At 38.1% G+C, this 22540-nt stretch overlaps 2 protein-coding genes across 4 annotated transcripts in view; both read left to right on the top strand.

Moving 5' to 3' along the window:
* The first annotated feature begins 1682 nt into the window (after positions 1-1682).
* CCDC122 (coiled-coil domain containing 122) lies at positions 1683-8683 on the top strand. Its single transcript, XM_049815798.1, has 4 exons — positions 1683-1808; positions 4115-4513; positions 5669-5785; positions 8519-8683. The coding sequence occupies exons 1-4, from the start codon at positions 1695-1697 to the stop codon at positions 8681-8683; spliced, it is 795 nt and encodes a 264-aa protein (XP_049671755.1). The 5' UTR covers positions 1683-1694.
* Positions 8684-13333: 4650 nt separating this feature from the next.
* The window catches only part of ENOX1 (ecto-NOX disulfide-thiol exchanger 1), a 378564-nt gene continuing 369357 nt past the window's right edge, over positions 13334-22540 (top strand). For all 3 annotated transcript variants that reach the window (XM_049815788.1, XM_049815782.1, XM_049815789.1), the window contains exon 1: positions 13334-13395. The gene's annotated coding sequence lies outside the window, so the exon portion shown is untranslated. The remainder of the gene's footprint in view (positions 13396-22540) is intronic.

The following is a 22540-nucleotide window of genomic DNA, read 5'->3' as shown; positions in this document are numbered from 1 at the left end:
TGCCATTTCAAAAAAGGGATGACATGAACAGATTGTATGCAGAGATAAGCAATTAAAGTATAAAACTTGTGGGATTTAGGGTTAAAATTCCTTAACCTGGAGTTCAGAGGAATACGAGCGGGCACGAGATAAGTCCGTGGCCATAAAACAGGGCATGGTGTAGAGCAGGAGAAACTGGGCCACCTTCTTTCTTGTAACCCACTGGCGCTCAGCAAAACTTACGTTCTCTGCAGCATATACCAAACACTACCAAATTATGACAGAAAATGCGGTTTAATACAATCAATTAGGCAGCGAAACAAACCCGTAAGCAAAATCGCCTCAGCCACAAGGCGAGCCAGGTCGCGCTGTGGGCCCCACAGCGAAGCGCCCACCCCACTTCTGACAGGACGAGTTGTTCCCTCCTTTTTTTCCCTCCCTCTCCTGCCGGGGACAGCCCTCCCTCCGGCCCTCTCCCGGCTCTCTGTGCCCCTCGTCCGCCGCTAACATCAGCAGCGCTCCCCTCATGGCCGCCTCCACCGCTCGCTTTCCCTCGCTGAAGTTCTCCGACGCTCCCTTAAACCCCCCTCTAATAGCCGGCAACGCCGGGCCGGCCCTTGGCTGACGCTCCCTGGCTGATGGTGGGCGCGGCGCGAGCCGCGGTTTGGGCGGGAAGGGGCCGGCCGTTGTTGTGTGAGGGGCCGGCCGTTGTTGTGTGAGGGGCCGGCCGTTGTGTGAGGGGCCGGCCGTTGTTGTGTGAGGGGCCGGCCGGGGCTGCTCGCCCTCCCCGCCCAGCGGCCGCGGGGTAGGTAGCGAAAAGCCGTGTGGCTTGGTCGTATCAGGGCGCCTGGCTCCGCTCTGTTCGTGTTTCGGTGCCTTTGGAGGGTTTGTGTGCCGCGGGGGGCAGGCGTGGTTGGTGTTGGGGTGCTTGAGGGGGATAGAGGGGTGAAGCGAGGGGTGTCAGGACAACCGTTGCGACAGCCCTAAATGTAAAATGATAGATGCGGTTTCCTAGTCGAGGCTACCGCAGGCACGTTTGGTGGGGCAGCTGAGTGCCGTTTAATATATTGCGCCTGAAGGTGCGCTGGTGCCGGACTCACTGCGTTTTCGTGGGAGTTCGGTTCCACTTTATACAACACCACAGATTTTCTGAATTATTCTATCCAAAGGGATACCAAAATACTATTAAATATTTTCTAATCACTGGTGAGTGGAGGATCTTTACAGTGATAGTAGTTTGCAGCTTTCGGTGTGACAGTTTTCTCAATTTCTAGTTTATCTTACACTAAGGATAGTTTAATAGTTAGCAGGCAGTTGCAGTATGATAACTGCAATAATTTTAAATAGGCTAAATATGAGAGCATGCTGTCATGCATTTAAGGTGCTCTTAAGATGATTTTTAAGACCTGTGACTGTATTCACAAACTGAGGATCTGTCCTACAGAGAAGCCAGAAGAGCATTGCAATAGTTTAGTTTATAAAATTCTGCAAGAAAGAGTTTTACTTCTCAATCATCGGCTTTGAGCATACCACCCATTAGTAACCTGTTATTGTTAATAAAAAAATGAACCAAATGAAATAATGTGTTGATCTGGGATCCCATAGGAAAGCCCTTAATATTGTTCTGTTTCATTAACAGTTAGGGATTAAATAGAATGAAGATAAAACAATTCACTTCTTTTTTCTGTCCTTATAGGTCTGCACTTTTGCCTAAAATGGCCAAGCAAAATTCTCCATCACTAACTGAAGTTGTAAAACAAGTTGCAGAGCAGCAGCATTCGCAAGTGTCAGAGATAGAAAAAAGCAAAACAGTTATTTTCCAATTGCAGGTGATAAACCTTGTTTAGATTAGTTTAATTCATTTAATTTTTTTCATTAGATGAGGAAGTATTCCTATGAACAAGAGAAGCTGATAGGACTGTCATTTTTTTCTGGCTATTAGCATTTAAGTGTAAGCCAGCTGTTCTGTTACTGTGTGTGGCGTTTAGACTTAGATGAAAATGTGTATGTGTATTGTTACTTGTAAGGCTGCAACATAGGTAAGACTTCATTAGAGCAGGTTGTAGCAGAAGCTATTATTTCTTCCTTGAAAAAAACAAACCCCCAAAACCACCAAGATAGCAAACCCACAAAAACGCAATACAAAGAGCTCTTTGAATTTTTCATAGTGATTTCCTGAGAAATTAATGGAAAAAAAAAGGATTTTAAAAGCATCCTTTTTGGCAGATTTTCACCAGACTCTTACAATTTTTTCTTGGTCTGTTTTTCACACAAAATACTTTTTTTCTGCGTGTTTGAAGTGGGTGTCCTAAATAGTTATTGAATACTAGTTTTATTTATGTAATAATTTCTGTTCTAATCTGCCACAGAAATTATTAAGCTTTCAATTGTTATTTAACCTTTGAAATCAAATTTCTATTGAGAGACTTACACTTAAGTCTGAGGAAACACAGAATAGCATTTGGGTGTTTTTGAGCATGGGAGAATGCAAACGGAAGTAGTAGAGTTCCAATTATAATGTATGCGAACAGCCCTACAACTGAAATAATTGAGGTTTAAAATTTTGTGCAAAGAAAACTTCTCTGAAGGAGCAGTAAAAGGTTCTATTGCTTAGGAATATCAATTGACTGACCACACCTTGCAAGAAGCTTTCTCCTAATTATATACCATCCCATAATATAGTATGATGATGCTGCAACAATTAATTTGTGGTCAAACAGTTTAGCCAAAGGTATCAGTTTTCAAAAAAACCCACAGAACTTTACAGCCCTAGGTAATGAAGTTAGCTCATTTATTTTCTTCCTCTTCCACACCTTTTCCTTTTTCTTTCAAAAAAGTCCTAGGCAATTCTATACAAACATTGATGTTAGCAGAACAGCAAAGCTAAATAATTAGGAACTTAAAGTCAGAATGCACAACTGCTTTTTCATCATTACATCTATTCCCATGTGTACACGTGACAGAAGACATGGAAAACAATAATTTCCTTTCCAGAATTGAAGGTCTTTGCCATTGAGGTCTTTTGCTTTCCTGTCCTCAGTAAATGGTGGCTGGCAGTGATACAAATCCTGCTAAAACTGTAGCCCAAGACTTCCAAATTAAAAGTTAGCAGAAACTTTTAGTTCTCAACAGTTAATAATGTCTTAATCTTTTCAAGACATTGAGTAAGAGATTTCATAGCACTTGTAATGCTTCCATTAGGGAGAAGATAATAGGTGACATAAATCACAGTGCTAATTCTCTCACTTAATGCGCTACTGTTGGCTATCGCTTTGGGTGGGATTCATCATAGCTAGCTTACATCACGTACAAGTCAGATGTAAAGCCTGTATTAGTCATCTAGGCTTCCTCAGTAGTCATCAAAGAGAGAGAAACATTTCTGAGGCAGCAGTGCAGCCCTCACATCTTAGATTTATGTGTAGACATGGTGCTTAGGGACGTGATTTAGTAGTGGACTTGGCAGTGTTAGGTTTATGGTTGGACTTGATGATCTTAAAGATCCTTTCCAACCTAAATGATTCGATGATTCTTATGATGGGTTGAAGTACTACTTCCTAGAGTTGTTCGCTTCTCATCAGTGAGAAGATGTAGAGGCTTTTTTAGGACTAGATGCATATTTCTTAGGGGATTAAAAATAGCTGGGATTAATCCTACTCTCAAATACTACTTTGATGAAGGAGGCGTTAAAAACTACAGTAGAGCAGGCTAGTTAATCTCCATCACCCCAAACACCCATCTATGTGTTTGTGTGGGTTTGTAAGTGATTTTTGGCATCATTAGTTATTTTTAGTCTGATTAGGACTTAACCAGATTTCAGCTCGAAACAAATATTAGGATTGGGTTTGACCTGTCACGTCGTATGCATCTTGCAAATACAAGGAATTTAAAGTAATTTCAGGGATACTTTATTTCATGTTTTAGACTCAGTCGAAGAGAGAAGTCTAAGGTAGTATTCTTGCATTGTGCCTCTAAGGTGAAGGTTTTAGAAAATGGAACTCTAATTATCTTCCATTCAAGCCACGTTAAACAAGTGAAAAAGAAGACTCTCTTGAATAAATATAAATTACAGTGTTTAACTAGATACCTAGTATCCTCTCAATAAACGTTTTTAAGTGAACACTGAAATATTTTACAGGCAAAGTTTCAGGAACTAGAGAAAGAAATGGGTTCTATTCTGTTAGAAATGAAGACAACAGAAAGGGAAATATATCTGCAAGATGATGCCATAGAAGTGACAAAATATCACTGTGAAAATCTGGAGGCCCAAGTCAGAGCCCTGTATTCTGAAAATTTAAAGTTGAGGTATGATGCAGAAACAGTACAAGAAGAGTTTGAGATAACATTTGCAAGAAATAATGAATATCGAGAAAAAATAAAGGCTCATAAACATCTCTTTTGGGAGATGGAAAGTAAAATGCCTGTTATGATTGAGCTTGCTAAAAAGAAAGCTTTTGTTAAAGAATTAAGGACAAAGAAAGAGGAGTTAATGCGTGACCTCCAGAATCCAGAAGGATCTGTTATAAAACAAGTCCAGGTACTGTATTTCCTTTCTGATTCTTGTCCTTTTGTGTGAAATAATTTTGGCATAGTTTAGTTAATATGATTATTTTGTTTAATATGTTTACAGTTCATGAGGGACTGACTACGGGGAATATAGATGATTTATAATGCTACATTAATTGAAGAAATTTTGACTTCAGTATGCAGTAAAAAGAAACATCAGCCATTGTTATCTGTATATTATTGTAAAAGTCAGGTTCATTCTGTGTGATTGAATGAACTTGGATATGAAGAAAATTACAGAGCTGTAAATTAAACTATATCATTGCCAGACTGTTTGTGGGCTTCTTTGGGTTGTTGGATAAAGTGACATGGACACTTTTCAGAGCTCTGTGGAACACTGCCATGTTGTTACACTTTTCATGTCAGAGCACAGTATTCTCTAAACTTTGCTGTCAGGTAACAAACTACAGTTGAGCTGTTTGCCAACAGGAGGTAGATTTGATGAGACAGTGATAGAAGGAAGGAAAGAGGAAAAATGTATTTGTTTCGGTATTTTAGTCTAACACTGTTGTTTTTACTTGACCGTAATTGCAATACTTATTAAAAACTACCATGTAGGAATTTTTCACCACAAAACTTTACCAATATGTGAACAAACGCAATTATGAAGTTGAAATGGGATCACAGAGTTCAACTCTTATACAACTTGCATTATTGAAAATCTGGTGCTACTCTGCTCATGTAAATTGATGAAAACTTGGTTGTACAAGCGAATCTTTAAGTACTGATAAATAAAATCTCATTAGCATTGTATTTCCCTTGAGAAGGAAACATCAGTCTCAAGTACTACATTAAATATTCTTTGGTTTTGCAATAAATTGTATTTTAAACAAAATCAACATGAGTTCAAATTTCTGTATTGTTGTAGTTGTTTGCATATTTCAGATTAAGAGTATATCTTCTTAAGTATCTAAAGCCATGTTATCAATTATTTTAATTATTAATGTTAATTACAATTCTTAAATTATTATTAATTATTTTAATGTGAAGTTGTTTATTATAGATCTTTATCTCTTCCCTATTAATGAAGTGAGACTGTTATAATGTGACATTTTTAGTAAGTTTAATAGATGTACTGTGCAACTCTTTAAAGAGGGGATTTCTGTATCTTGACTTACATCTGCAGGAAGAAATTACACTTTTAAAAAGGGAAATCACAGCATTGAAAGAGTTCATCAATAAAAAAACAGATTTGCTGGAAGAAGAGAAAAAAATGCATGCTAAGCTTAGAAAAGAAATTGAGGTGAGTCATTGAATAAAATATAATTACAGTTCTCCTGACAGAACGTAGATACTGCAAATGAAGTTTGAAGTATTTTATATGCTGTTGCTGGCCATAGATTATTCAAGTATATACAGTAACCATGTTATCTTAAATTTTTGGTACTGATAAATTCTGAATTTTAGAAAGACTAATTGCTATAATGAGAAAAACTGCAGTTAAGAACATTTTTCCTTAAGTCTTTTAAGAAGGAGTTCAGCTGTGAACTTTTGAAATGAGGTCCTTGAAAGGAAGAGGTCACTGAATGGTAGTAAAGCAAAATGCATGTTTTTTTATTTCTGCAATACTTTTGAAATACTTTAAATTTCACTACTGACTTGATTATTCATGACTTGTCTCATGGCTCCGGATAACTCATCAATGGGAGAATCAATTGCACCAAGAAAATGGACTTCCCATGAATCTCCCTAATTTGAGCTGACATTAAATTAGGGATAACACAGCAGCTCCTAATTAGCTGCCAAGATAAAATTCTGATAAATAGTTAAAACCTTCTCTTTTTAAATAATTGAACTGTATTTTACATTTTGTTCCTTACTAAAATACTTTGTATGTCTAGATAGTTTTTAGTTTGGAAGTTTCACATCATTTATCTTGTTATTTCAAATAAAGGCCACAAAATTTCATGAACAAAGCTTGATGATATAAAGATTAACTGATCTAAGGTTAGCACTATTGCCCATTGTAAAATGTAGGAGGAAAAAAGAATCATTTTTCATGTGATAGGGAACAGCAGAGAATTTTTAAACTGAAAAGCAAAACACAGCCACTTTAGAATAGGTCTATGCTATTCAGCATCTGAGAAAATATCTTATTATCAAGCAACATCCTCCTAAGAAAGTTCTCTAAACCCAAAGTGAAATTAGGCAGCCTAGAATCATGTTCCGTTCTGTTATTGAAATCAATTTAATTAAATAGTGAAGGTTAACCTGTTCTTCAGTTGTTTGGATTATACGATCTTTTTGTCTCAGAAGGAAGCAGGTTTAAAAATGGAATCTTTCAGGGTATTATTTTCTATTAAGAGCTCTCTGGAAAACAATCAAATTTTTAATATGAAAACTGACAATGGACAGGCAGAGACATTAATACGCAGTGGTCCTTAGCACAACTCAGGAAAGAATACTCCAGCTAAGCATGGGAATAAAGTGAGATACTAGACACATGGATGACGCTCCATGGAGCTGCAGTGGTGGGATTCGGCTACAGACTGCCAACACCCAAGTGTGGTTGTTTGAACGCAGGTGGCTACGCATGAGTCAGACAGGTTCCCATTATAATTGCTGGAGGTGTAGTCAGTGAAGTTGATGTATTCTAGAGATCAATTCAGTTGGCCATATGTAGGTGTTTGCAGTAGGGTGAGCTGCATAATCTGGTCTTTCTAGAGTTTATAGTATGCATCGGCTAGATTTCGGTTGATCAAAACGGGAATGTAGACATGTAGGTCACACATACACCTCTAAAGCTAGGTGTCTTAATCTGCGCACTGACCCCACCTCAAGGCTTCGTCACTTGTCATAGGACTTTTACATATTGCATGGATTCTCAGCTTCTAGCACTGCATGGCCAAAAGGAACTGGCCTTCTTATAATCTCAGGAAGCTTAACAAGGCCAAGTCCAAGGTCCTGCATCTGGGTTGGGGCAATCCCCAATGTCAGTACAGGCTGGGTGGTGAATTGAACGAGAGCAGAGTGAATCTGACAGCATCCCTTAAAAAGTTGTGAAGGATTATAGTGGAGAGCCAGGCAACATGAATAAAGACACCCCATCACCAGTAAAAGAAGTAATTTATAAAACATTAGTGAGGGAGGAAGTTAATTATACATGAAATTTTTGCATTAAGACTCACAGGAAGTCACTGGCAATGCTGTAGTTCTGATGCAGCTGTACACCATCATGTGTGTGTTAAATACAGTGTAATAACATTTCAATAAGCAGACACAAGAATAATTATACACTACCACTCATATGCCATTCAAACTAGGGTAAGTAAGCCCAAATTTTCATTAAAGTGAATACCCATTATTTCCATTTTTATTATAATGAATGTTTCGTGCTTTTACACTCTATAATACAAATCTTTAGAGGGTCATCTGCAGCAGCCATTCTTCACATAAGGTAAGAATAAGGGCAAAATTGTTACAGTACTGCATTGCTGCAGTATTGCATTTCTATGAAAAACACACGTTTTTGAGTGCAGTGCAACGGTGAAGATGCTCCTACAGCCATCTAGGTTACCTCATTTGTATTCTAATTTATACCCAAACACACTTGTGAAAGAATGAAAATTTCTTCCTTTCTCACCTCTCACTCTGGGGCCTGAAATCTTCCATGTACAGAGTGTTGCCACAGCTGTGACATGCTGACTCTTTGGGTGAGATTTACTTCGTTAAATTTTAGACATCTACAGAGCAGATACCCATGTTGAACTCCTCACTTACTTAAGGTCTTAGTGGGACAGAGCTTTTCTTTCCCTTAGTAGGAAAGAGAGGCACGATTCATATTGTCCTAAAGCAGATATCTGAAATAAGTCAGATGAATTGTTTCCTAGATGTCTGTCTCTTGAGCAGTGAACATGGAATGACTTGGTCAAATGTCAGAATCTACACTTAGAGAGTGTTAGGTGAGCTGAACCCACCTCTGTAAATAGTTGTACTTGAAAGAAATTTTGAAGTGAATTTTATTCTATTTTATTAGGTACAGAATAAAAGATATGATGCTATTCTAAAACGTTTGCATTGCCAACTGAACAAACTCCATTCAAATAAAAGACATTGGCACTGGAATATTCAGCAGTTGGAGAAGAAGGCAGCAGAACTAAGAAAGTGTCTTGGAGTAGTGGAATTACAAAGTGGCATATAAAACAGGCCTGACAAAGCTACAGTGTGGGTAGTGTTTTCCAGACAGAGGAGATTTTTTCTGGAAATGCTACAAACAGTAAGTAGCCCGATAGCTGGGCCACGGCTCAGTGATTTCTTTCTTTTTAAAGTTTTTCTCCCTTTCATTCTGTGGCCTAAATAGGCTGTGCTCAATCTGTAATGCTTTGGAATAACTTTTTTTTTTTTTTACTGTAGCCAGAGGCTGTTCAGGAAGAAAGTTATTAACATTTCCAGGTGTTTTCAAAATATCTGCCAATTTCATCTAAAAAGTCATTTGAAGTCAACCAAATAAGATTTGAGGAGTTCCTTTTTATTTGATTAGATCTCTGAAGATTGAGATCTACATTGTTTTTCCTACAGAGAAATTGGTATCAGTGTATATTTTCATTCTTGGGATACCAAAATTCCGGATCTTTTATCTACATCCCTTATTATTGCAGCCTACTAAGGAACTCTGAAAGCTCCGATGGCCTGTATTTTGCTGTGTGGGAAATTCATACAGATGATGTTACAGCCTGTTTGCCCTGTATCTGCCAGGATGTCCTAGCATGGGGAACAAGGAGGACATAGGTTGTCCAGCTATAAAAGGCTTAGGAACAAGTATGATCAGAACTGGGCTTCAAATAAACTGATTTCAACTGGTCTAATGTATGTTAGCAAAGAGGAATGAGTACATAGAGAGGACTGTATCTGGACAGCTTTCAAAATGGAGCAACTCACCCTCTAGAAATAGGAATGCATTATAGATGATTGATTATGGAGCAACTTACTGTGTAGAGGATCGTAAGTAACTAGTACTAGACATCTAACATCTAAGTAATTAATGTTTGGTAAGGTGATTCTTTACATAAATGACCACCTATTAAAAATTCTTGTTAAAATAGTAGTGAACAGTAGACCTTTTTCTTTGCCGTCTTTTTATGATGTGCTTGGCATTTGAGGAATGTACAGTACTTTCTCTATTCTTATACTGAAGGTAATAGTTCTGGATGGATGTAACCTGTAACGTTTATCTGTTCAATGAAAGTAACTTTTTATTTGAGGTGTTGTCTTGAATAGTTTAGATTTATCTTTACTCTTGAATATAAAATGAACATTTTAGCAAATTGAGTATTTACTGTGGAAACTTTTAAGCTGCCTATATATTGTTAGCTCAGGAAAGCAAAGTTTAAAATGCAATACTGTTATTGTTAGAACATGCTTATATTCGTGTGTATTTACATTTCCCTTGATGAGTTATTTCACTTAATATAAAGTTACTTTAAGCAATATGCTGACTCATGAAGGCTCTCTCTCAACATTGTTAGACTTGGGTTTGTTTGGCTTGGTCTTTTTCCTTTGCAATACTATTAAGCAGGTTACTTTCATTAAAATGATAATGTAGAAATGAAACCTCAATATGCTATGCTATAGAAACAGTAATGTGATACAAATAATTTGCTGGGTTAAAACTTTTCTAATCTAATTTATTTTAAAAGAAGACAAAGAAAGACATCTTAAAACTAATCCCTAATCTTAACTACCTTTCTGTTCTGAAGTGACTCACGCATTCATTGCTGACGAGTCCAGAAAGCACCAACGGCATGTTGAGTCTTATCATGTATATAGTACATTACTGTAACATTACAACTATTTATCCCCCCACACAGCAAAACATCTTGCATTTGATTAATGTGTATCTTCTAGAAATGGATCCAGACTTGAAAAATAGGAGTATTTGCTGCCTTATCGGTAGTTTTAGTGATTAACTACTCTTCTTTTGTTTTGCATCATTTTTAATTTAAATTCATTCAACTGTCCAGTGAAATGAGTGTACTTTCTATCCTCTCTTTAAAAATACTTATGCACTGTCTTCTTGCTGAATTAAATAGCTTGAGCCTTCCAAAGTTATTGACTGTCAGATCTGACCAAGAACTTTAGGTTAATGTAGACCCCCAAAAGTGGTACAACATCCAAAATTCTCAGGGTATTAAGACTGCGTGCCCTTATATGTGCCTTTTACCACTGATATTGTCTTGTTTTTATATTTTGTTTCTAATTATTTCTCAATCAGAGCAGTCAATGCAGCAAGAAGTTTATCAGCTACACAAATTACTTCAACAGAATGTACTTTGACACTTACTACCATGCTTGCAATATCACAGTTTAACCTTGCATTTTATTATCAGTTGAAAACAACTCTAGCAAACAATCCAGACCTTCTAACTTAAAAAAATTAACCTTTATTTTAAACTTTTATTTTATTTTAACCTTTTTGACTAATGAAGATGTTAATTATTACTTCTCTGGGTATTAGGGCAGTTTCTGTATCAACACGTACAGCACAATTCATATCAGGTAAATACCTTAGACCTACATTTTCCCTGTTCCTTTTCATAAATCTCAGTAAATTTTAATATCTCACATTACTTTTATGGTTCTTTTGTACATGTTTTTAAATTCTTTCATATAATTTAACAAAGGTGAATACAAGAACTGAATGTAATACTCCCGTTAGTGCTGTATGCAGAGGAAATGTTGCCTTCTCCTACACAGAGGCCTTCCTGTCATCCAAGGCCTAAGTTGTCTAATACTCCTTTTTGCTCTGTACTTTGCAAGAGAGCTCATGGTCTTGTCTACTGGGGCCCTTGAACTAAAGGGATCTCAGCTATCAAAGGTGTATTCCTCCTTTTTCCTTGGTGTAAAACTTGCTTTTTCAGTATAGATACTTAAATGGACTAAGCTTATCTCAGTTGTGTCTCAAATAGTCTGGTAACTATAGAGGATTCCCTTACATCTGGTAATAGCAGAACTCTATATCAAAAAGAGCCCTGGGCACTTGTGATTCCCTCCAATTCGTGTCCTGGTTTTCCCAAGAAGAAACTTGCCTGTGCAGGCCAGAAGGGAGCTGCTGCATAGTTTAGCCATATCCCCATGTGAATGATGGGAGCTTTGGAAATTAAAGACACCTCAGCTTCCTAACTTTCCTGCCACAATATGTAGCTATAGTTCAGTTACTTAATTTCACTGTGTGCGGCTGTGCTATCTATAACTGTTCTGCTCTCATAATTAAAACAATTATACTAGAACTAAGTTTATCTTTAATTCCATATCATATAAAAATACAAGTATTGGTCTTAATATCAATACCTGTGGTGTCCCACTCTGAATACCCCCTTCATATGCTGCAGCTTCTTTAACGATTATCTGTGGAAATGTGTTAGCCAGTCCTTAATCCATTTTACTTATGCTTTGCTGACTATATAGAGTATGAACTCTTTAATATGACGTTTAGTAGAAAGTGCACCATGTTACAAAAAGCATTTAATCTCTGAAATAATTCCTTAGATAAGGACTCTGATTGTTACTGTCATCCTGCATCACTGACCTAGTTAAATGCCACAATTATAATCGCTCTTTCCACATAAACATACTATTTATGTGTTTAACTCAACTGCCTTGATACCTGAGTTGATTCATCTCTAATCTTTAAAGCTTTGGTTGTCCTGAGTCTCCACCAAACTTGTGGAAGTTTAGTTACTGAGTACACCTGAAATCTGCATTCAGTTGTTTCATGTGCTAAACACCAAATTTTACCGCATCAAATACATTTTGCATGCTTCTGATTAAACAGAACTTTGTATCATACAGTATTTACATATTTTACCATGTGCAGCATTTCAGATTTAGCATTTAAAATTTAACAGATAATAGATATAAGAAAGACATAAACATTTTACTAGTGAATTGCAGTTAACTGGGAGAAAACCTCATCTGAGAAAAAACTCCACTGAAACAAGGAAATATAAATTACTGCCTTCTCTAAACTATCAGCATTCTGTACAACATATGAAAAAAGAAATGCGTGTAGCTTTTTATAAAATGTCTAATTCCAGCAAATCTTGGCAACCTGCTGAGGCAGATTTTTCTTGGTATAATGTTGAACAGCAGTAGGTTGATCTCAGGGCATTTTTTTCTTTTAGCAAGCAAGCACAGACAGTAGGAGAATGATTTGTGTTTTTCGGGGGATAACTCGGTGAACACACTTTGTGTTCTTTACATAAGGCTCTCTCCCAGCTCGCGGTAGAGAAGCACGCTGCCAAACCCCTATCAGTCATTTCTGAGGATGGGCATGGGGCTAAGGGAGGAACTTCTGGCTTCAGTACTCTGCAGGCAACGGGGAGTGACTGCCTACTCTGAACAGCAAAACAGACAGCAAACAGCAACAGACGTGTTAATAAATAAGAGTGTGGAAAAACTTGCCAACCAACGAGTCCTACCCACCATTTAGCAAAATTTTGAAGCACAGGAAGCTGGATTTATTAAAACCATATAGTGTAAATGAGTAGGAACATATTGGGGGAACGCCACACTCGACAGGGAAATAAGACAGCCATTGGATCGCATCATGTGATGCAGAAATGTATTGATGGGTGCTAAAGGGAAGGATTTCCCCATGCTGTAAGCTGACGCTCCACATGAAACCCTTTCACGTGACCCGCCAACCTCAGATGCTGAAGCAGAGGAAATGTGTCAGATAATAGAGACATACCTGCTAAGATCTTTGCTCTCATCAAGGCTACATGCGATACACAACAGAAGAGGGAAGGTGGGCTGGGGATAGATACCAATGTTATGCTGCTTTGCCTCTGTTACGGAGTTTGCTTTGGCCCTCAGGAGAGTCACTTGCAGAGAACCGTGTACATGCGTGTAACAGTAAGTAATGCATGCTATTCTACTATGGTTCATACACGATGCTTCAGAGGAAGAAGAAATGGCTGCACTGTGCAGCAGTGGTGTGTCATGCTGCTGAGAGTGAAAAAAAAAACTTTCAGAGCTCTTTGCCATTTTCTGAAATGCATGACTATATTGTTAGCAAATTAATTATTGGATCTTTTGTTAAAATGTGACTGCAGCATGTAGCTCTGAGTCATGTTGAGGCAGTGACTTCTTGAGGAATTCCAAGCAGTACTGAAATATTTTTCTTGTAATTGTCTACTTTGCAGGAGGCAAACACTTTTTCAGGGGCAGGTTTAAGGCACTGCAGTGAACTGCCTCAGGAACGTGGATCGAGCAAAACCAATTCACAGCCTGCGTAAAGTACTGCACTCAATTCTTTCACTTGGCTTTTTCTAGCATTTAGAGGAAGCGACATGTAGCAAGCTAACAAAACAAAGAAAAAACCCAAACCAGAAACTGCAAAGGACAAAGCAAGATAAACAAACGAAATCTCTACCCTCCCTACCCCCAAAAAGAAAGATAATTGCACTGCGCATTACCCATCTGGATGAAAGCAGACAGAGGAGACAGCTTTAACATGTCACTAAATGTAATTCTGGTTGAAAGTGGTTGCTACAATAATGAGCAAAGGACAGCACTCTGTGTTGAACAGAGTTTTCTCCTGTTCGGAAATTACATAAGTGTTTCCAAATTTTGCAGTAGCTTTTTAATTTAACATTATCTAGTTTTACATAATTCAGTAAAATTCTTTCTAAATCTTTCCAAGAGCAGCAAGCTGCTTAATCTCTTATTTTATTACAAATATTGTATATGTATATTCAATACTTGCTGACTAAATGTCACATAAAAGCTTCAAAGTTTTTCTATCATCTACAGATTATATTAGTTAACGTAATATATCACTTGCAGTGGAGTCACCATCCCTGGAGGTATTTAAAAGACGTGTAGATATGGTGCTTAGGGACATGGTCTAGCGGTGGACTTGGCAGTGTTAGGTTAACGGTTGGAGTCGATGATCTTAAATATCCTTTCCAACCTAAATGATGCTGTGATTCTATGAAGACTTTTCTGGAGTGGAATTAGCACCCACAGTTTGAAATGTGGATGCCGACAATAAAGTCTAATAGTTCCCTCTAGTGGTGAAATGTCTTTTTACATGGTAAAGGCACCTTTCATACTTGTTTCGGTTTGAAGATCAATACTTACTGTGAGAATAGTTAAGATTTCTACAGGTCATGATGAATACCCCTAAATGCTATTTGATTTCTGAAAAGGCAGGATGAAAAGGAGATGCTGAGTATTCTAACTCTTACAGCTGAGAAAAACAACTGGAGGATTCGATTCATTTATTCTTAATTATTGATCTGTTTTTAAAAGAGGAAGAATTTGGCAAAGTTCCTCAGACCTTCTGTTCTGATCTGAGTTATAATGCAAAGTCTACTATACATAGAAGGAATTCACATTTTTGCTTAAAAATGATAATAATAAAAAGTTTTTCTGAGCTAAAAGCAGTCTTCTACAAACTTTTCCTTAGGTCACTTTCTTCTTGGTAAGAACTAGTCTGTTTAAGATCATTACTTCCTGCTGTTTTCTGAAAAATATATTTAAAAAATATTAGGTCAGACTTAGAGCTGACTAAAGCTGACAATATGTGGTAGTTAATGAATTTAGAACATATTACATAAACCTGTGTTTTCAGGCTTCTTAAATAACCCTGCCTGGGCTGAATCTTTCAGCCTGAAACTGCAGTTCTGTCTCAAGGTCAGTGTTCTGGAAAGCTTAACCATAAGGTATGAATGTTATCGCTTGAGGGTCCCAATATACTTGACAAGAGAAAGGCTTTCCGCAGCCAATTCAGTTCTCGCTCACCTTATGGCAGAGGCTGGCTCTTCCCAGTCACTACAAAAGAATCCTACAGCATCTACCCTTAATTTAAAAGACTCAATTAAATGCCTATTTTGTGTGAGGTAAGTGCAGCAATAGCACAGCTAGTCTGTTGTTTACCCATATTTAAAGGTTTATTTTACGGCTACCTGCTCTAGAGGGAAGGAGTGAACATTGGCAGGGGCTTTTGAGGAGAGAGGGAGGACGGTTTCAGACTAACCGTCATGTAATTACCTACTTTTATCACCTTTCTCTTTTTCAGTATTGGCACAGAATTCTAATCTATTGAATCCTGACTTTATAACATTCGGATATAATTTATATCAGTAGACCAGAAGCCTTCTCAACCAACTTGGATAAAAGTTATCTGGGTCTCGTGATTAAAATTTTACACTCAGGTTTTGTCATAATCTGTCGCAGTTACTAAAGGATTGGAATGCCCTGCTCTGGTGCAGTACAACTACACTATCTACCTTTTGTGCATCTCATCTCTCAAAGGATGAGTTCATACTGTTGCTAAGACTTCTTTAATTGCAAATGCATTTGTATTAGGTTAACTGATGCAGTTGGAAAAACAAGCAAACATTTGGGCAGAGGAGAACTTGGGTATGTGTAGTTTTTTTCCCAGTTACATATGTTGATTTTTCCTTTATAGTCACAGAGGGGGAGAAGCACTTCTAGGGGATGTTTCACCTGAACTGCTTTATATAGTTGCATTAGGATGACAAGAATTTTGCCCTAAAAAGTCCTATTTCTCTCAATTGACCATAAAGAGAGTGAAGGGTCACTAGCTCAGATGTAAGTAAGTACATTCTGATGTCTAAAGTTAAGTAAGATGTATCCAAGCCCTACATCTTTAAGCCACCACAGCCACAACAGTGGCATTTATTAGTAAATGCTCAAAAATTCTTTTTTTTCCCCCTTTATTGTCTTATTGCTGGCCACATATTTTTCTTTGTATTTCTCTAGCTTTTCCTATTGATTTCCGGGCTGTAAGCCTCTTCTTTATATATTACATTCAATGTCATGTTTTCTATATTACACTGGGGAGCGGTGGGAGGCTGGTTCTAACAGCCATTTCCATGTGCCAGTGAACCAGAGCAGGCTTTTAGCTAAAGATTTCCTCTTTCTTGGTAGAGTACTTTTTGCTTTTTAAGCATCTTTTTATTTTCTGTCATAGAATGCCCAGTTTTCATTTACCTTTTTCTATTTGCTTCTCCCCAGCCAACTTCACTCGCAATTTTCATCAGCCATGGGAAATTAGCCATTTTGCAGCATCAGCTGCTGTACAGGGGATTCACCTTGCCTGCCTTGGACACCTATTTAGAATTTAGTAACTCATATTCTGGTGGTGCCTTGCCCTTTGTTTTGACTATGGAGGGGATCTGGATGGGAAGAAATCTACCTTTTGGATAACTAACATGAGGTGAGATGAAATATCTTAGGGCTCTAACGTGGCATGACTTGCCTTCTAGCAGTCCCTATTTCCCTCTGTAACCTGCAGAAGGAGTCTAAGGCAATTAGTTCTAAACTCATAGTAGATGATTAAAATTACATGGCATAAATCCCATCTATCATCTCCAGTTATCCCTCACCGACTCCAGGCCAGGAATTAATACAGCTCTATCCATCGTAGTGAGACCATAATTGAGTTACCCTGTATTGAGAGCAGTAATACTTTCTGTGTTAAAGTATCACAAGGAATAATTTTAGAAACTCTAATAAGTTGTGTGACCTCCATGCTACATTTCTGAAATTGAATTCTCCCATGGCAAGACAATTGCTCCCCTGCAGTCTGCCTCTCACTGCAGACAAGTAGTAAGAAATAATTCTGGTATGGTTTCATGGTCTATAAAGACTCTCCCTCCTTCCCACTCTGCTGTATTCTCTTCTTGTCTTTTGTGGTTTAGCGCATTGACGATTAGTTTCTGAATTATCAGGATATACAGACTAGCTAGCAGTGTCTTTGTAGTACTACCACTTCATCATTCACTACTTTCTCCAGTTCCCCTAAACAAATTTTACCTAAACATCTTTAGCATTCCAGTTGTGAACTTTCTCACCAGTTGCCAATAATACTTGCATCAGTGAGAATTTCCAGTCTCTTCTTTGTAACCTAGACTTTTAAAATTAGTACCTAATGACCAGAAAAATGCTAAGCAGTGGGTTGAAAATGAGGATGAAGTTAGAAATGTAGGTAATAAGCTTAGACAAGGGTAGCAGGGGAATGTGAATGGGAGACAGACACAGGCTGCAATGAGTGGAAGTAAAAGAAATTGGGGAAGGGAGAACAGTAGTACATAACCCTGTGTTCATTTTATACTACAGAGCCTGTAGTTCAACGTGAGGTTCCTAAGTCTGAAAAATCCTCCACATTCAGCAGATAATCTCATCTTGCTCTAGCTGCTTGGGAATCACAATCTACATTACTGTCGGTGTGTATTACTCATGCGACAGAGACCTGAGCAAAAGATCCAAAGTACTGATCCTGGTGTTGACTGTACGTGTATCAGCAGAATCTCACAAGGTTACTTTTTTTTAACTCATTCTTTGAACTAAGCTGTGAGATTTGTTAGATGCTTGGTTTCCCATGGAATGTCTTTCTCTTTCTCATGGCACCTCCAGTGCTTCCTCACAGGGTGCAGTAGCTGCATAAATTTTTTAAGGCAGTAAGTATGGCAGCTGGAGGGGTAGCACCTAGATCCTGTTGCAGCTCAATGCTGCAGCTACTCCTTCACTGTGTGACCTAATGGCTCAGGTGTATTCAACCATCATGGGACCCAACATTTGGCTGTCTTCTGCACTAGAGAAGAAATGGCTTGAAAGTCCAAAGTGGAAGAGAGTTTTCTCATTGACATTCTCTGTTATTCTGCAGGCTTTTCAGTGATTCCTACACTTGTAAAACACTTGAGATCTGTTTTTACATGCAGAATTTGTGTTTTGGTGAGTTACCCATAATAACAGAGGAATTCTATGGCTGAACTTTCAGTCATACCAGGATTAAGGTTTATCGTATTAGCATATGGAGAAGAAAGTCAGCCCAGTGCAGTTGTTGTCATTCCCTGGTTTGCTTCTGAGAGAAGCTGTGTGCATGAAAGATCTGATCTTCTAGATGGGAAAAGAATGTTTTTCAGCAGATAGTTTGCATAACTGTACACAACCCCTCCCTGAATTGCTGGAAAATCTCATTTCTATAGCCATACCCATTTTAATGAACTTCTCCTTTGTAATTATTCAATTATCCATCCTGCTGCTCAAGAAAACCAGCATAACAATGATTTAACACAGCATCGCAGCAATTAGCACTCACAAAACAACAAAGAAATACCTCACTACTCAAAGAGGGATCAAAGTATGAAATCAAAAGTAACTCATTACAGTCGTTGTAACACCACTTCAGTTCTTACAGTAGCAATCACAATGTTTTGGTGGTTTTGACTCCTTTTATACCTAAGAAGCTACAGAGCATGCTTATTCCATTTTCAGAAATATAGCAATTAAGAATTTCAAAGCCTTTTTGGTTTTCTGTTGAAAAGTAGGAGCTAATAGACCAGTTGCTGCTTTACTGCAACTTTCTTCTAGTCTAAATCCACTCACTTCGGTAAATCTGGAGTTGAAAAAGGAGCCCTACATTGGCAGTTACACCTGTAGGTAGTTTAGCTGTCACTTTTAAAACTTAATCTAGCACACTTTGCCTTCATATTGCCCAGGCAGCTGCAGATGGCTTTCTTTCCATTTGAATGGCTTTGCGATGTTTGGGTTTTTTTCTCAGTAATTCTGTTGTTTTTTTTCTTGGTGTTACATTATATTACTAGCTGATGGCACAGGGGATTTTGACTACTTTTTAGGTTATTGGCACCAGAGACATTCTTAACCATGCTTATTAGACCTTCAAGAGTGCTAATTTTCTCATACAAAGGGAGTGTTGAACTTTCATTAGTGTATTTCCCAAATGCTTTAATTTTCTGATACTGTTTAGTATAATTATGTTTGCTTTTAATACATAAGTGTGGAAAATAATGTACATTGGGAAACAAACAACACAAAAGCTGTCATAAAAGCATAAAAGAGCAGCTGATGAGAAAAAAAAGCAATGCAACGTTTTTAGAAGCAGTGGAACACAAGAGCTGACATATTGTGATGCTAACAACTTTAATTAATGATGTATAGAAGGTCAAGTATAAATGAGAAAGAGAAGATCTGTTAATAGAAAACATGTGCTAGTATACTAAAATTAGAAGTTTAGAAACATGCAATAAAAAAGCAGAGAATTCTGATGAAATGTTTGATTGGAAATACATGCATTGAGATTTTTTTCTCTCCCAAATGGAAAATGAGGCATACTTGTTAAGAGACAACAAAAGGGAGATTTTGGCTATTGCATCCGAATTACCAGTGTGAAATACTTGTCCACATTATTTCTTCCTCATTCATATATGACATTTGTCTTTAAGGCAGAGTTCAGGACATGTTTGTTTAACTTAACAGTTAGCTTGAATCAATAGCCAAGTGGGAGTACCTTTTCAGTGGGGATTTAGCAGTCATGAAAGTGAATGGTCTGTTTCACAGCTGTTAATTCTCTTAGTTTTGCGGATGTGCCTAATAAACTCCAACTGGGAGTGATGTTCCTTAGTAGATACACTAGTGCTGTTCTTCAGTGCTGGAATTCCAAGCAATTTATCTGCAAAACATCTCCCTCCACAGCCTGCACGTGGATGTTGTGTTGGCTGATCAGCTCCCTCTCCAGCATGGCAAAGAGACTTTTCATAGTTGAATGGACAGCAAGGCAGAAGACCACCTGCAGCGAAGCTTGCTGAATCCGTGTGGGATTCTTCTTGCCTAACCTTAGCCATACCAAGCATGTAAACAAATAAGCTAGATTTTCTATATGAAAGAGAGGCACCTTAAGAAGGTGATTCACTCTCTCCTCAAATAAGTGTTTTGGTGAAATTAATTGCTCTAAGAAAGCAGAATTGCCCTGCAGTGATGTCTTTCACTAGAGATGTTCCATTTGGCTGTGTTGGAATTTGTCTTGTCTAATAATTAGCCATTTAAGCATTAGCTAATGTAAGCTAATCATCTAGGCTTCTTAGACTGAGAAACACATCCAGTGTGTATGCTAAAATTGATGCCTCTTAGAGGTAGCGTGAATCAGCCTTTAGATGTGACTCTTTCCATGTGCTACAGAAGGAACCAATGCAATTAGCTTCAGCTGGACTTCAGACTCTTTCAGCTAAAATACAGCATATATGCAACTCGCTCACTTTTAGCCCCATAGAATCGGGGTATCTGGTTTAAATGAGGACACTATTTTCACTTAGCCTGTCTTCACCACTTATTTTAGGTAACTTCTGGTCACTTACTGTTGAAAATACCACAGCAAACAGTCGTTCTTCCTTTGTTTGTCTAGAATAGAGGTGGTGACATTCAGAAAAGTCAAGGCAGAATAGTTGCTTTTAAATTTCAAATTACCTTTTGTATCGAGGTACTCCACTGATGGTTCTGCCAGCATTTCCCATTACAATCTCCTATATTTAGAAATACACAGCTCCCTCAACAATGAAAGAATAGAACTTGGCCCTTTAGAGGGTGACATTTTTCCATGTGAGATAATTGAACAGATACACATGGACAGTAAAATTCCTCCTTTGTAGGCACTGGTGGTTTGAGAAGACGTTTTATATCCCTTCCATTCAAAAACCATTTTGTTTGTTTTACTGCATTTAAATGGCTGATCTGTAATGAGTGTAGTAGTTTAATTTTCTTTAATTTTAATGAAAAACAGAAAAAATCCTTAACAAACACAGACAACTTAGCAACTCTGCTCAAAGTGAGAGGCAGACAGAATCTCTGATATCACACCTCGCCCAAAGCAGTATAATCACAGTCATTTACTGTCCCAGAGCATGTAAAATATGGCAGGGACATTACAGAAGACAAAGCCACAATTGTTACCATAAAAATACTAAGATTTGTAGCCAGTAATCTCCGGAGAAGAAGAAAATGTGAAAGTTGAAATTTTACACAGTATAAAGATTGTAATCTGCTGCCATTCTTTAACCTGGAACGGTCTGATGGAACAGCTCCCATACTTTTCCACTGGTTCAGCCCACTCCTGAATTCTCTTCCAGTTGCAACTGCAGTCTTTTATTCCTGCTTCTGGTTGTGAATCCTGCTTTTGCAATAAAACTTCTGTCACGCTCACAACCCTTACTGAGTTCTGATCCCTTGTTTATGAACCACTGCTGTCATGGTAGTTTTCACCCAGCGTATATTTTTACACATATGGTAGGCCATTCTGCTGTCCTTCTTTTTATAATGATCACCAGGCTTTTTAAGAAAGCAGCAAAAATGCATTAGAAATGATGGCACTCACATAACATCATAACCACTTGACGGTGTAAGGACAAATCCTATCTTTTGGTCTGCAAAGAGTCTGCCAAGTCCAAGCTGCCTCACAACGTTCTGCAGCAAATTTGATTAGCACAGTTGAGGAAAAATGATTGTCTGCACTGACGTGATTGCTGTTTTCACTCTCTTTGTTATCATTCCCATATCTGTAGCTCTTTGACATGGCAAATCACTGCTAAGAGAGAAGTTCGAAGTGTCTGTCAGCGGATGGCCCAGCATCAAAACAGACCAATTAGCAATGTCCCCATCTGCTGCCTAGATTCACGCTTGCTCCCTGCCTGTTCCCGGAGCCAAGAATTGAACTGGAAGCCATGGGTTTCATGCACAGCAGTGGTAGCCAATTTCTGCAATACTACACATTGTCTGGAGAACTTCTTATAGGAGCCAGAGAATGGAAGTACTGTCAGTGCCTTTCTTACAGGAGCTAGGCCTCTTCTCTTAAAACTTAATGCTGTTCAAGAGATCACTACAGACTGGTTGGGGTCCACTTAAGACAGAAGTCTAGAGTTGGTGCCAAAAAGAGAGCTCTTACCCTTTCAAACCCATACTGGGAAAGAAACTGGCCTGCCTGGTGGAAGGAATCGATGTGCTGAAGATCCTCTTCATTAGGGTAAAATCTTACATTAATCTGTGACTGGTGAAGAATGTAAAGGGAGACTAATGAAAGCCTGCTACAAAACATCCTGTATCTAGCAGGATACCAAATCTATAGAGCTTCGGGTTTGCAGTATCAGACCATTAACTACTGGGTAAACTAAATGAAGTGAGAAGAAAATGTTTGCAGACATTGATGTGAAAACAGAGACTGTTAGATTGGGTCTGCATG

Source organism: Accipiter gentilis, chromosome 13 (genome assembly GCF_929443795.1).
Source record: "Accipiter gentilis chromosome 13, bAccGen1.1, whole genome shotgun sequence".
Lineage (NCBI taxonomy): Eukaryota > Metazoa > Chordata > Aves > Accipitriformes > Accipitridae > Astur > Astur gentilis.
This window is presented reverse-complemented; position numbering and strand designations above follow the sequence as displayed.

Bases quoted from the DNA above. Each gene is read 5' to 3' on its own strand.
- CCDC122 (XM_049815798.1), top strand. From the start codon at position 1,695: ATGGCCAAGCAAAATTCTCCATCACTAACTGAAGTTGTAAAACAAGTT. The intron at 1,809-4,114 runs GTGATAAACCTT...AATATTTTACAG, and splicing joins CAGTTATTTTCCAATTGCAG to GCAAAGTTTCAGGAACTAGA. The intron at 5,786-8,518 runs GTGAGTCATTGA...CTATTTTATTAG, and splicing joins AGCTTAGAAAAGAAATTGAG to GTACAGAATAAAAGATATGA.